This window comes from Diabrotica virgifera, chromosome 6 (genome assembly GCF_917563875.1).
Source record: "Diabrotica virgifera virgifera chromosome 6, PGI_DIABVI_V3a".
Taxonomy (NCBI): Eukaryota; Metazoa; Arthropoda; class Insecta; order Coleoptera; family Chrysomelidae; genus Diabrotica; species Diabrotica virgifera.
The window spans coordinates 85,818,914-85,835,175 of record NC_065448.1 but is presented as its reverse complement, the minus strand read 5'-3'; the positions used below and the strand labels follow the sequence as shown (position 1 = coordinate 85,835,175).

At 34.3% G+C, this 16,262-nt stretch overlaps 2 protein-coding genes across 2 annotated transcripts in view; both read right to left on the bottom strand.

Annotated features, from left to right (window-relative positions):
* Positions 1 to 1,343: 1,343 nt before the first annotated feature.
* On the bottom strand, positions 1,344 to 2,254 carry LOC126886569 (zinc finger protein 235-like). The gene has a single exon (XM_050653517.1). It carries the CDS (start codon positions 1,974 to 1,976, stop codon positions 1,344 to 1,346), a length of 633 nt encoding a protein of 210 aa, XP_050509474.1. The 5' UTR covers positions 1,977 to 2,254.
* A 2,336-nt stretch (positions 2,255 to 4,590) lies between these two features.
* The window catches only part of LOC126886567 (zinc finger protein 726-like), a 42,706-nt gene continuing 31,034 nt past the window's right edge, over positions 4,591 to 16,262 (bottom strand). The window contains exon 2 of the mRNA XM_050653516.1: positions 4,591 to 7,745. Within this exon, the coding sequence (XP_050509473.1) occupies positions 7,018 to 7,745 (728 nt within the window). The 3' untranslated portion in view covers positions 4,591 to 7,017. The remainder of the gene's footprint in view (positions 7,746 to 16,262) is intronic.

Below are 16,262 nucleotides of genomic sequence, written 5' to 3'. Positions count from 1 at the left end.
ATCGGTGAGCCGGTGCGTTGTCTTGGTAAAAGAGCACTTTTTTGCGTGCCAAACTGGGGCGTTTTGACGCCATTCGGCATCGAATCGATCCATTGATGCTGCGTAGTATTCGACCTCGATTGTTTTTCCAAGTGTGGATGATGCCCTTCACATCCAAAACAGTCGCCATCACTTTTCCGGCAAATGTCGGCACGGAATGTGCACCTTTTGCTTTCTCCGGCGGGACTTCCCGCGTTTGCGCTACTGTTTGGACTGTTCTTTGGTACCCGGTATGTAAGAGTGCCCAGGTTTCATCAATGGTGATAAATCGGCGAAAAAAATCCTTAGGATCGCGCAGTACCCTCGCAAAAAGCGTTTCCGAAATGGTTACACGTTTTAGTATTTGGCCGATTGTCAACAAACGCGGCAGGCATCGCGCGCTTTTTAATGTCCAAATGATGATGTGTACGCGTTCGTAGGAAATGTTTAGGGCCTCTACTAACTCGCGGAGCTTGATTCGACGATCTGTCATAATCATGTCATGGACTTCGTTGATCATTTCCGGCGTGGTGCCTTCATTTGGTCTCCCGTAACGCTCATCATCCAAAGCACTCATACAACGAAGGTGCAGCCTCCTTCGATCGAACGATACTTGACTTTTTCCATTTTTCCGAAAACACAAAAGTTGTCTGCTTCTGACGGTTATAAAATTATAGAAACCAAACTAATAGTTTTTTGGCTTAAAATGTTGACAGACGTCATGTCATGAATGGCAAATGTCAAAACCAAGAGCAACTCGGTATCACATAACGCCATCTATCAAAGGCAAGTTTTATATCAATGTAGCCTCGTATCTAAAACAGATTTCACGCGTTTAAGATGTTTCTTCAGTGTGAACTTTCGTATGTGCATGTTAAGAGACTTTTTGAGCAAATTGTTTAAAATACATTTCATACTTAACAAGGTTTTTCCCCAGTGTGCAATCTCGAATGTACTTTTAAACCATCCGCTAATCTAAATTGCTTAAAACAAATTTCACAAGTGTACGATTTTTCTTCACTGTGCACCTTCAAATGTGTTTTCAAATTACTCCTTTCGCTAAACGTCTTAAAACAAATTTCACAATTGTATGGTTTTTCTCCGGTGTGCACTCTCAAATGCAGTTTTAAAGTACCCGCTTCGCTAAACTCCCTCAAACAAATTTCACACTGGTAAAGTTTTTCTCCAGTGTGCACTCTCCTATGTTTGTTCAAAGCACCTTTTTGATTAAATGACTTAAAACAAATTTCACACTTATACGGTTTTTCTCTAGTGTGCAATGGCATATGTTGTTGCAAAGCACTGGACCAAGAAAACGGCTTAAATCAAATTTCACACTTGTAAAGTTTTTCTCCAGTGTGCACTCTCCTATGTTTGTTTAAAGCACCTTTTTGATTAAATTGCTTAAAACAAATTTCACACTTATAAGGTTTTTCTCCAGTGTGCAATGTCATATGTTGCTGCAAAGCACTGGACCAAAAAAACAGCCTAAAACAAATTTCACACTTGTAAAGTTTTTCCCCAGTGTGCAATCTCGAATGTACTTTTAAATCACTTGATTTAACAAACGACTTAAGACAAATTTCACACTCGTAAGGTTTTTCACCAGTGTGAACTTTCGTATGTGCATCCCAAGAGCTTTTTTGAGCAAATTGCTTAAAACAAATTTCACATTTAAAAGGTTTTTCCCCAGTGTGCAATCTCGAATGTACTTTTAAACCATCCGCTAATTTAAACTGCTTAAAACAAATTTCACATGTGTACGATCTTTCTTCACTGTGCACCTTCAAATGTGTTTTCAAATTACTCCTTTCGCTAAACTTCTTAAAACAAATTTCACACTTGTATGGTTTTTCCCCTGTGTGAACTGCCATATGTTTTTTCAAATGACTTTTTTGAGCAAATTGCTTAAAACAAACCTCACACTTGTAAGGTTTTTCTCCAGTGTGCACTCTCATATGTTTGTTCAAAGTACCTTTTTGATTAAATAACTTAAAACAAATTTCACACTTAAAAGGTTTTTCTCCAGTATGCACTCACATGTTTGATCAAAGCACCTTTTTGATTAAATGACTTAAAACAAATTTTACACTTATAAGGTTTTTCCCCGGTGTGTAATCTCGAATGTACTTTTAAACTACCCGCTAATCTAAACTGCTTAAAACAAATTTCACAAGTGTACGACTTTTCTTCACTGTGCACTTTCAAATGTGTTTTTAAATTACGTCTTTTGCTAAAATTCTTAAAACAAATTTCACACTTGTATGGATTTTGTCCAGTCTTAACTTTCATCATTTGATTTAATGTTTTTCCTTCAGCGTGTTGACTCATGTAATTTTCTTCGTGGGATGAATGTTCAGTTAGTGTTTCCATATTTTCCATTCTGCTTTCCTCTTGGGAGCAACCTAAAATACAAACCAGCCATAATCTTATAAATATTTAATTTCAATGGACAATGACTGTAGACAATGGCGGATTAAGACTAAAGGGGGCTCTAGGCAACATAGTAATTCCAGGTATATTTTTCAATCATGACACATACTTTGCATTTGGTAGTTTGGTTTCGAAACATATAGCATGCAGTTCTATTTAATTATCCTATTTTAAGAAAAGGTAATATACCTACATGTACAAAAATTTAATAATCATAATTGATTAAAACAAATCCTAATTAATTAAAACAAGTAATAATACTTAAACAAATACAGTGATGAGTGCGCTAACAACCGGCAAAATAACGAAAAGGATGGAAAACATAATACGTTGTGGGAATTATCAATAGAAACCTATAAATTTACATTATGATGATAGTTTCCCACATTTAGACGCATCCAAGTCAATCACAGAAGCATTTTATAAAATTCTCCTGTCACAGTAGCAGTTGCCAAACTCCTCCGATACATCTAAAGGTGGGAAACTAAGGTGGCGAAGATAGCAGAAGCCGTTCAATCCTCACTTCCACAATCCCCTTATTTAAATTTTCTTAACAATAAAATGGTAAGCAGGTCACTCATAAGTCAAACTAGCTGTATCCATATTTTTGTTAAATGCACACAAATTCCAAAACAAATATGTATTTACATCAACGCATAAATAACGTTTTGACATTTGACAATCAAAATACCTGTTTTTTTACGTAAAATTTAAGTCTATTGTGAACACTTCATAAAATAATCTACAAATTACGGTTTACTAAATGATAACGGTATATGTTCATCTTATGGTTACGTCTATAGGGATTTTCAACGCCTATAATTTGTTTCATGCCTCCATCATAAGTCGTGTAAACGACTTATAACACAAGCTCGAAACACATGAGAAGCGCTGAAAAGCCCAATTGTGAATTAGCGCTAATCACTTTATCACAAAGAACGTAAAAAACTGAAAAAAATGAGTTCACGAGGGTGGATTGATATAAAACTAGTCTTTGATAGAAAAAACACGTTTTTTGAGATTAAATCGATTTATTTCTCAACATAGTCCCCTTTCGGCTTGATACACTTAGTAAGACGATGTTCCATTTTTTTATCCCATCCGAATAGGACTTTTGTTCGAGCTTTTCAAAATAGGCCAAAGTTTCTGCGACGACTTCATCGTTTATGATGAAACGGCGTTCTCCGAGCCATTTTCTTAGGTTTGAAAACAGGAAAAAGTCGCTGGCGGCAAGATCTGGAGAATACTTTGTGTGTTCAACCAATTCATAGCCCAATTCGTGTAATTTTGCCATGGCGACGGCCGATCGGTGAGCCGGTGTGATGTCTTGGTAAAAGAGCACTTTTTTGCGTGCCAAACCGGGGCATTTTTGACGCAATTCGGCATCAATCGATCCAATAATGCTGCTTAGTATTCGTAGTCGATTGTTTGTCCTTTTTCCAAGTGTGGATGATACCCTTCGCATCCCATAAAACCCTAAAATTTCGGCACGGAATGTGCACCTTTTGCCTTCTTCGGCGGGGCTTCCCGTGTTTGCGCTACTGTTTGGACTGTTCTTTGGTATCCGGTATGTAAGAGTGCACCCAGGTTTCATCAACGGTGATAAATCGGCGAAAAAATCCTTTGAATCGCGCTGTATCATCGCCAAAAGCGTTTCCGAAATGGTCACACGTTTTAGTATTTGGCCGAATGTCAACAAATGCGGCAGCCGGCAGCCATCGCGTGGATAGCTTTTAATGTCCAAATGATGATGAACGATGTTGTCTACGCGTTCGTAGGAAATGTTTAGGGCCTCTACTAACTCTCGGAGCCTGATTCGACGACCTGTCATAATCATGTCATGGACTTCGTTGATCATTTCCGGCGTGGTGACTTCATTTGGCCTCCCGGGACGCTCATCATCAAAAGCACTCATACAACGAAGGTGCAGCCTCACCATGTACACACACATTAAAATAATCTAGGGGACAAAAACAAAATGCAAGATTACAGAAGGATTTCAAGTAATTTATTTGAACTATTTAAAAAAGAAGCTATTACCAAGTGTCCCGAATATAAAATAAACATTTTTTCCTAGAATTATCGCAATAGTCCTTAAGAAAACTAAGAGAAACCAAAGTCAAAAAATTGTGAGATAAAAAAAATTAAAAATTTATTTGTTGCCCCTCAACTCTTAACAAAATATTCTTTAGGTTCTTTAGTCTTTAAGTTGATTACTGCCCTACATCTGTTAGACTAACTCATGATCAGATGGTAGTGTCTTGCTGCGGTATTCTGCTCCACTCCATTGAAAGGCATTCAAACATTCTTGCATTGAACGCAATATTTTATTATAAAATGCGTCTGCTCAATATGTCCCATGCATGCTCAATTGGGTTGAAATCTGGCGATTATGCAGGCCATGATAAAACCTCAATTTCGATATCTTCGAGGAACGTTTGCAAGACCCTGGCAGTATGTGGACGCGCATTGTGGTGCATTAATTGAAATTGGGAACCAGCTTGTTATGCAAAAGGTACAACAATAAGTTCAAGAATAATATCGCGGTAGTCTGTTGCATTTAGAAACCGTTTCAGACAAACGAGATTGGTTCTTCCACTAAGAGTGATGTCACCCCATACCATTATACTGTCGCCTTGCTGTCTATGAACCTCCTGCACGGTGGCCAATCGTTTAGCATTGCCAGATTCATCTCCAAATTCTTGTCCTTCTCGTATCTGATGCAATTCTAAATCGTGACTCATCTGAGAACAAAGTAGAGGCCCACTCACGTCTAACCTAATTTGCGTGTTCTTGTGCCCACTGAAGTCGATGAGCGCGATTTTCTCTGGATAACACGGGCACTTTTACATGTCTACTAGCATTTAAACCAACTTCATGCAGTCTATTTCTAATGGTTTCGCAACTTACAAATTCCAGATTCTTTCAGCCTGATTTGTGATTGTTTTGCAGTTATGGTGAGATCTTGAAAACCCCGCAACCTAAGAAAACGGTCTTCAATCTGGTGGGTTATACTTGTACGGCTTATATGACGTTAAGCAGCATCATCAGTTTCACGAAACCTTAACCACAAACAGTTAATGACATTTCTGTTCGTGTGGAGGACCTCAGCAACGTCTCTTTGACTTCTACCAGCTGTAAGCATCCCGACAGCACGCCACTGCATTTCACGATTTAAATGACATCTCTCCAATATTGGCAATTACAAAACTAAATAAAAATCCACATAGACATCGAAAATCAAGTACTAATAAGGAAATATTACTTCTTATCTCATAAACAAAAACGCATATTAAAGTTTTGTTAAATTTTTAAATAAGTCTCTCCAGTATTGGCAATTACAAAACTAAATAAAAATCCACATAGACATCGAAAATCAAGTACTAATAAGGAAATATTACTTCTTATCTCATAAACAAAAACGCATATTAAAGTTTTGTTAAATTTTTTATAGTCATTCTTGTCAGCATTATTGTCTAAGTTGGTTCAATAATCCAAAAAATAACAAAAAATATTAAGATCATAAATTTATTTTTGTATTTGCAGCTAACATTGATTTAAAGCTGTTAATATAGTTGTCCCCCAGATTATTTTGATGTGTGTACTTCGTCCAGGTCGGCTTTAATTTGCACATTCGTTTTCCCCTTTTTTTGGAGCAACTTTATCACCAAACGATACTTGATTTTTCCCATTTTTCCGAAAACACAAAAGTTGTTTGCTTCTGACGGTTATAAAAACCAAACTAATAGTTTTTTGGCTTAAAATTTTGACAGACGTCATGTCATAAATGGCAAATGTCAAAACCAAGAGCAACTCGGTATCAAGTAACGCCATCTATCAAAGGCTAGTTTTATATCAATGTAGCCTCGTATCTAAAACAGATTTCACGCGTTTAAGGTGTTTCTTCAGTGTGCATCCTCAAATGTGTTTTCAAACTTCTTGCTTGACTGTACTGTTTAAAACAAATTTCACACTTAAACGGCTTTTCTCCAGTATGCACTCTCAAATGCATTTTTAAACCATCTGCAATTCTAAACTGCTTAAAACAAATTTCACACTTGTAAGGTTTTTCTCCAGTGTGCAATCTCAAATGTGCTTTTAAATTAGTTGGTTTAAAAAACGACTTGTGTACACGTTCGTAGGAAATGTTTAAGGGCCTCTACTAACTCACGGAGTTTGATTCGATGATTTGCCATAATCATGTCATGGGACGCTCATCATCAAAAGCACTCCTACGACCACGAACAAATTCAGCTATTCAAAATTTTATTGTTGCTAACGAAGGTGTGCAGTCTCACCATATACTTCGTCCAGGTCGGCTTTAATTTGCACATTCGTTTTCCCCTTTTTGTGGGGGAACTTAGGTAATCACCGAACGATATTCGATTTTTCCGAAAACACAAAAGTTGTTTGCTTCTGACGGCTATAAAAACGAACCTAATAGTTTTTGGCTTAAAATTTTGACAGACGTCATGTCACGAATGGCAAATGTCAAACCGAGAGCAGTTCGGTATCAAGTAACGCCATCTATCAAAGGTTAGTTTTATATCCTCAGATTTTACACGTTTAAGGTTTTTCTTCAGTGTGCACTCTCAAATGTGTTTTCAAACTTCTTGCCTGACTGTACTGTTTAAAACAAATTTCACACTTGAACGGCTTTTCTCCAGTATGCATTCTCAAATGTGTTTTCAAGTGATCTGCTTTTCTAAATGGCTTCAAACAAATTTCACACTTGTAAGGTTTTTCCCCAGTGTGCAATCTCAAATGTTCTTTTAAATTACTTGATTTAACAAACGACTTAAGACAAATTTCACACTCGTAAGGTTTTTCACCCTTGTGAACTTTGGTATGTGCATGCCAAGAGCTTTTTTGAGCAAATTGTTTAAAACAAATTTCACACTTAAAAGGTTTTTCCCCAGTGTGCAATCTCGAATGTACTTTTAAACCATCAGCTAATCTAAACTGCTTAAAACAAATTTCACAAGGGTACGATTTTTCTTCACTGTGCACCTTCAAATGTTTTTTTAAATTACCCCTTTCGCTAAACTTCTTAAAACAAATTTCACACTTGTATGGTCTTTCCCCAGTGTGCAATCTCATATGTTGTTTCAAAGCACTGGACGAAGAAAACGGCTTAAAACAAATTTCACACTTGCATGGTTTTTGTCCAGTCTTAACTTTCATAGTTTCATTTATTTTTCCTTCAGCGTGTTGACTCATGTAATTTTCTTCGTGAGATGAATGTTCAGTTAGTGTTTCCATATTTTCTATTCTGCTTTCCTCTTGGGAGCAACCTAAAATACAAACCAGCCATAATATTCTTATAAATATTTAATTTCAATGGAAAATGACCGTAAACATGACCGCATGACACATACTTTGCATTAGGTAGTCTGGTTTAGAAGCATATAGTATTAGTGCAGTCAGTGAGGGTATTTGGCTTCGAATTCCATCCTACTGCATCAATTTACTTGATATTTTCACTGTAAGTAGGGAATAGCTAAAGAATCAAAGTCTACCCTATATTCTATGGCACTTTTATCTTGGGGGTAGATCGCACCTCTTTCCGGGGGTGGAAAATATTTTGGTAAAAATAACCACGAAAGTGGCTAGAGAACCTAATTCTAACCAAAAACTGTTCTATAATTTTTTTTGAAAACTCAATATGTTTATTTATTATTAGTTATAGTTTTCTGGTATATCAAGGGGTGCTTATTATGAGACTAGCATTTTCTTAAAAAATTTCGCCCCGGAACCCCCCTTTCCATCCCTTTAAAGGAGGCAATTTGTGTTTTTTGCGAAACGTAGCCCTTCCTGTACGTTTTGCAAAAAATTTACCTAATAGTAAAATGAAGAGGACTATATTTCCTACTATTTATTTCCCGACAGCATTTGTCTATCAACCACCGTTTAGCGGGGGTGGCGCCCCAAAGTTGACAAATCTTAAAAAAATGTTTTTAAAAAAAATTATTTTTCCCTAACTGTAATGAAAATTAAGAAGAAACCCTGGGAAAATTAATCACAAATAAGTGGCTGATTTTTTAGTATAGGTTTCATTTAAGGGCAATTGCCCATTTTGTTATTACAGGGTGTTACATTTTAAAAACCCCCTTTTTATACCATCTGAACCGCCTATGCTAGAGTAAAAAAAACTTTCAGCGATTATCCATGTACTGATGTTATTTACAAATTTGTATAATGCATCCCCATATTTTCCCCGGAACCACCCAAAAAAGGAGAATTAATAAAAAAAATAATCAAAAATTGATTTTGGGCCACCACTGTGGCTTTAGGGTGCAAATCAAATAAAATATGCATAGGTCATAATGTGTAGCAGACAGTGTGTTTTTTTATTTTCCATAACTACGTTATCAATAAAATGAATAGGTGACGAAAAAAAAACAAAAACTGGAGCCCTCCAAAGCATTTCTGAAGTTTACGGCGCCACTGTGCCGTAACGGTTGCTTATACGAAAAAAATGCGTAGAACCTTATTTGTAGAGAAAATAGCGGTCCTTAATACTGTATAAGTTTTGTTTAAAAAAAAATGCATATTATGTAATGAGAAAATCGTAAAAACATGCTCTACAAGGGACAGGGGTAGTATCTGCAGTTTATTTTCAAGGATAGGGGTAGTTTCCGCAGGGATGTTGCAATAATCATATATATTTATGAAATACCCTATTAATGGAGCATATGTCCATATGCTACATATAAAAAAAAATTTCAACCCCTCCCCCTTTATTTATTTTTTTTTTGGCTACAGGGGTTGCATCAAGAAATCGCTTTTGGTGTCCATAAATAAGTAATAGGAACGTGCACAAAATGATATATGAAGTATTTTAATAAAGGGCATGGTGTGTGAAGGATTCCAAGAAAATGACTTTCTTTATTAATTCTCCTTTTTTGGGTTGGTTCCTGAAAAAAGAATGGGGGTGCATTATAGAAATTTGTAAATAACACTAGTACATGGATAATCGTTGAAAGTTTTTTTACTCTAGCATAGGCGGTTCAGATGGTATAATAAGGGTTTTTTTAAATGTAACACCCTGTAATTAAAAATGGGCAATTGCCCTTAAATAAAACCTATACCAAAAAATCAGCCACTTATTTGTGATTAATTGCCCCAGGGTTTCTTCTTCATTTTTGTTACAGTTAGGGAAAAATATTTTTTTTTAAAACATATTTTTTAAAAATTTATATACAATTTTGGGGCGCCACCCCCGCTAAACGGTGGGTGATAGACATTATGCTCTCGGGAAATAAATAGTAGGAAATATAGTCCTCTTCATTTTACTATTAAGTAAATTTTTTGCAAAACATACAGGAAGGGTTAAATTTCGCAAAAACCACAAATTCCCCCTTTAAAGGGGTGAAAGGGGGGTTCCGGAGCGAAATTTTTTAAGAAAAAGTTAGTCTCATAATAAGCACCCCTTAATATACCAGAAAAAAAAAATAAAACCGGACTTTTGTCCATTTTGTGAGGTTCAACCTCTGTTTCCTACACTATTATTCGTGGTTGAAAATTTGCCATTTTCATTGAAAAATGACACCTTTTTGGACGGTTTTTGCAAATACTTTAAAAATTATGCATCTAACGAAAAAAACTATATATAACATTTTTGTAGCATATAAAAAATCAAAGAGATTAATTTTTTCACAAACCTTTATAATACAAAAAGAGATATGGTACGTGAACAAATATTTTTTATGCATGCTCAAATTCAACTTAAAATAATAGAGAAGTCGGAGATATCGGAGATAAAATTCTCCTGTCACAGTAGCAGTTGCCAAATTCCTCCGATACGTCTAAAGGTGGGAAACTATCAGTAGTAATTGCACAAGAGCTCTAAAATTATTGAATTTTTCCCGAGTGACACTTTGACAGTTTTAATTTCACGAGCCAAAGGCGAGTGAAATTATGTCAAAGTGTCACGAGGGCAAAAATTCTATATTAATTTTAGAGTTCGAGTGCAATTTGTTGCGATTATTTCATGAATAAAACTGTTCAAAACCAAAATTTTATTGTAATTTATTTATGTAAGTACAAATTAGTACAATTAATTAAACACAAAGTTTTTATAAATATTTGACGATTGAAAGTCATCACTTTTATAATTTTTAAAACATTAATTGTTATTAATGTCATTGAATGTATTTTTTCGTAGCAACGAAGGGCATCTGACGTAATATACTTAACGACGGGCAATTATAAAAAATTATCGATTTAATTCAGATTTCTGTAGCTTTCTACTGGTCAGAATCTCCTATGAATGAAATAATCAATATAATGTAAATTTATCGTAAACTAAAAGAAAAGATAATTCACATTTGACTACAGAACGAGCCTCTACTATGTGCTTACACGTATTTCAGATTAACCGTATCCTCTTCGGAGCACCTGGGTAGAGGCACTGAACTGAAATCAAATCCTTTCATCCTTTCGGTGTAATTATCAAAATAATTACCAAAAATGCTACTAGCACCATCTTATGAATCAAAGTCAAATGAGCCAGGAAATAAAATTTGAAATTATTTATCATCTCAGCTTTTTAAGTTGGAAAAATAAAGCACAACAGAGTGGCGAAATACTCGACAAGGGAAATCTAAAATTGCATTTCACGACCTGTCGCGACCAGCACTGTATAAGTTGGAGTTTGATAGTGCTGAAGACAAAGAAAATTATGCAAAATAAATTCAAGCTTCAAAAAATTAAAGACCAGCGGATATATATTAATCGCGACCTTACTGCAATAGAAAGAGAATAGAGAACTTGCATAAAATTTTAAATTCGAAAAAAATGTTATAAATCACAACAGAACATAATAATTTAAAATAATGTATCAAAGATAAAAAAAAGTTTTTTTGTCTTTCGTTTGGCCCCTAAATACGATTAAAACTTCAAATTATACCAGCCAGCCCAAAATGCGTCGTGACGTAATCCGGTTATATGTTTACATTCTGGACCAACAAAGTAAACAAAATTGTATATAATTTTAAATTAGACATTATAAACGTCAGTAGAAAATACAGTTATGTGACGTCACAAGTGTTTTTGAACGTTTGAAGTATTCATAGAAAATTTGAACTTTTACAAAATGGTTTTATTTTCCATGGTAAACCTTTCCTTTCCCTCAAAAACTGTATCAGACTCCAATCTCAACAAACTGGTATATATTATTACAATGACATACGATAAATGTCATTAGAATATAAATGTTTTTTACTTATTCCGCAACGATGAGCTGGCCAAATACTTAAATAGGTGGAGGCCAATAAACTAAAGAAGGGGAAGAATATACCTAAATATAACCATAATCATAACTATATAATAAAACTATGTGACGTCACGGGTCGTCTGAACTATTTTATACCGCAGAAGGCTTTTTTTATTTAGCTAATGCCTTGACGACTAATGGCCATTGGCATGGTAGGTACAGTGAATTTTTGCCGTTAGGTACCTAGTGCCATGTGTAGTGTGTGTGTGTGTGTTGAGTAAGTGTCTTGTTACTTTGCAAAGTCGACGTCATTGTCTTTGCAAAGACACGCTAATTGTATCCGAACGTCTGCAGTCCCTCCAGTGAGTACCGATCCCACAAGGACAGAAACTATTTTCATTTATTAATTTATAATAAACGAAAAATTTCTGACCCTGGTGAGATTCGAACTCACAACCATTCGGACCTTTCGATCCAAAGGTAGGCGCTCTTACCACTGAGCCACAGACGGGGTGCAGAAGACTTTAAATTTGTATTTCCAAGTTATTACGAGTTTTTGAAGCGTGAAATTTTGGAAATCTCATTGTTAAACAAAACTGAACATTATTACGTAATAAAAAAAATGTGCAAGTTCCCTATTGCAGAAAGAAATAAGACATAGGACCAAGGAAGAAAAAACGAAAGGGAATCTAGTGAGAATTGGGTCCAACAAACTAGCTATAGGAAAGGAAGAATGGAAATGGAACAGGAATGAAGGAAAACTAGAAAAAAAAACAAAAAACTAAGAGTACCTGATACATTGGAACATAAGGTAACGAACATGGCAATGGATAAGGATACAAGTATAATAAATCATAACGGACAGGAAAGAGAAGTACAAAAAGAAAAGATGAAGAAAGAATCGAGAATAGAAAAGAAATACGGAAGCTGGAAACCTGGAACACTCGAAGTATACAAGGCAAAGAAAAAGAACTGGAGACAGAGTTTGAAGAAACAGGACTAGATATACTAAAATAACTGGCACTAAGAAAAAAACGACAAGGAATGGTAAAAACAGATGTGACGATAATATAATTTTATCGTCTAGAGTACACCAATGAATTAAGTAAAACGTGTTTTTGTACCGTCTCGGACGATATAAAAGACGGAACGAAAAGCCTAGTTGATCATTATTCTTGGAGCGTTGATCGAAGAATAATAAACAACAGCGAGGTAAAAGAGGTGAGTTTATGTAGGTAGTAGTTCCCGACCATTTTCCGCTGTCGTTTTGGCGAGCTGAGCGAATCCGACAGTTTTCCTCTTACCTATCCTTATACGAGCGGCGATCGTATATCCCTAATATGTCTTTTCATCTGGCGAGCTGAGCGAAATTCCCTTTCCTCCCTTTCCTTAGTTTTTAATTTTCAGCAAAATGATTTTTCTGGTAAAATTTTGAATTTGAATTCTGAAATCATGTGAATTTCGAGAGCTCGAACTAAAAAAAATAAAATGTGACTTAATTTTAATTAATACCATTACTTAATCTAAATTGGTGAAATTTTAACATTTCAGTGTTTTTTTTATTATGGCGACAAATAATTCATAACAAATATTCACCTTTAATTAATAAATAATAAATAAAGAGTCCACAAAAAATACATAACTTTAATCAACAGATATTCTTCTTCTTGTAGTGCCTATCCGTTTCGGATGTTGACGACCATCATGGCAATCTGTACTTTGTACACTGCTGCTCTGAAAAGATTTGTAGTGGTTGTGTTGAACCACGTACGTAGATTTTTCAGCCACGAAATCCTTCGCCTTCCTGGTCCTCGCTTTCCCTCTACTTTTCCCTGTAAGACCAGTTGCAGCAGTCCATATATTTCACTGTTCCTCATGATGTGACCGAGGTATTCGATTTTGGCTGTTTTTATTTTGATTAACAGCTCTTTTTCTTTTTGCATTCTCAGCAAAACACCCTCATTAGTAATGTGGTCGGTATAAGATATCTTCAGGATTCGACGATAAGCCACATCTCAAAAGCCTCAATTTTCTTGCAGGTGGCGTCTGTGAGAGTCCACGACTCAACTCCGTACAACAGTATAGGAAAGATATAACATCGTAGTAATCTGACTTTTATGGGTATCGACAAATCATGACATTTAAACAACCTTGCCATTTTTTGAAATGCAGATCTTGCTTTCTCTACCCTATATTTGATTTCTATAGAATGGTCCCAATTTTCATTGACATTCGTACCAAGGTAGGTATATGTTTTTACTCTTTCTATTTGTTGACCATTCACACTGATTCGTCCAAATTGCTGTTTGTTCTTAGAGATAATCATACATTTTGTTTTCTTAGTGTTTAGTGAAAGTCCGTATATCTGACTGACTTCTGCGATTCTGTTCATTAACTCCTGTAGGGCTTCAGAACTGTCAGCGAATACCAGTCAACAAATCTTAAAAATAAAAAAAAAAAAACAAAAAAAATTTGCCGAAAAATAACTTTTGGGTATCTAAAATCCAAAGTTTATAACGAGGAAATAAATAGTAGGGAAGAACTTCTTGACCAGATTCCAGACGCCTTCCAACAAATGAAGAATAACCCTGACGAGATTAGGAAGTCAGTCAGACAAATAACAAAAAGAGCAAGACTTTGTCTTCAACAAGGTGGTGGCCATTTTGAGCAATTTCTATAGTTTTGATAAGTTATTTTTCAGAAAGAAATTTCTGTTTTTTTTTTAATTTTTAAGATAGTTCGTTGATTACATAAAGTTATGTATTTTTGGTGGACTCTTTATTACTTATTCGTTATTTGAAGGTGAATATTTGTTATGAATGATTTGTCGTCATAATAAAAAACACTGAAATGTTAACATTTTATCAATTTAGATTAAATAATGATATTATTTAAAATTAAGTCACATTTTAACTTGTTTACTTCGAGCTCTCGCAATTCACATAATTTCAGAATTCAAATTCAAAATTTTACCAGAAAAATCATTTTGCCGAAAATTAAAAGTATACCACTAAATTCAGTTTTTCATTCTCACTTCAAATGCAAAATTCATTTAAAAAAAAATTAATGTACAGGGTGTTTTTTTGTGTCGGAACATTTTTCCAATGTGTTTTAATCCGGCCCTGAATTTTTTAAAATTATAAATAAATTAATTGATTTGACGGTCTAAAGAATATTCGAAGTGAAATATAAAATAAATATACATTGTGTTTAGCAAGTTGTAAGTTGTATTTCATTTTTTTTTTCTACTTGGAGCTCTCGCAATTTGCATAATTTCAGAATTAAAATTCAAAAGTTGACCAGAAAAATAATTTTGCCGAAAATTCAAAGTATACCATTAAATTAGTTTTTTATTCTCTTTTCAAATGCAAAATCTATTTTAAAAAAATTTATTTGTTGTTTTTGGGTCGGAACATTTTTCCAATATTTTTAAATGCTGACTTGGATTTTTTACAATTGTAAATAAATTATTTGATTGTACACCTTAAAGAATATTTGTGTGCCAAATATCAAATAAATAGGTATACAGTGTGGTTAAAAAGTTATGAAGCAAATAAGAAAATGACAAAATAGATAAAACGCCCAGTATCTTTGTTATTAACGAAGTAAGACCCATTAAGTATGGTATTTTTGATACCGCCTAAGTCTCCTGTTTCTACAGTTAACATAATATGTTACTTTCCCAATGAAACACCCTGCATAAGATTACTGGTTTTGGTGGTTAATATTACTTAAATATGAGTGCCAAGAAAGCTTACACTAAAAGAACTTGCTTCGTACCGGGAATTATATCGAGTTATCGTTCTGATAAAAAATTCAAAAGGAAACTTGAGGAAGTTAATACAAAACTTTTTATAAAGATTTGTCTTTATGTTATTTATAACGTTCATGGATTATAATATTTGTTTGTATGTTATTTCCTTCGGTGTAAATAAAATTTGTGTTTTACCTATTATTGGTTTTTATTTTTACTTGAAAATTATAATGATAATAATAAGAGGATCTTGAAAGTTGTTCTGTGAAAACAATGCATTTATTTGAGACAACATATTTCACAAAAATGAACATTAATTTTATAAAAGTCAGACTGTTGTCTGTACTTAATTTACTTACAGTTTGTGTAATTTACTTACTGTTGCATGTCATTATCTATGTCAGAGATCTATGTCAGATTTGGACTTAGTGACTTTTGCTGTGATGACGATGATAAATGAAGTGTTAAAAAAAAAGCATATTAAATTTTGATAAAAAGACTAATTCAAATTCAATAACTTTTTAAAAACAATTAGGTACAGTTCAATTTTTTCAACTAACAAACTTTTTGATATCAATTAATTTGCAGTTGAAATACCATTGGTATATAAATGTGGCAATTAGATAATAATGTGACACAATATTTCAGCTTCAAAATAAGCTGTTCCACATTAAAGTAATGACAAATTTAAATTTGATGTCACATCTCCATCCACAATGGTATCATAGACAATACACTTTTTACCACACGTCGATATGTTATAAAGTTAAAATAATTTATTTTTGGCATAAAAAATATTCAGCACTAAACAACCAATAAACTAATGTCTAATTATGCTGA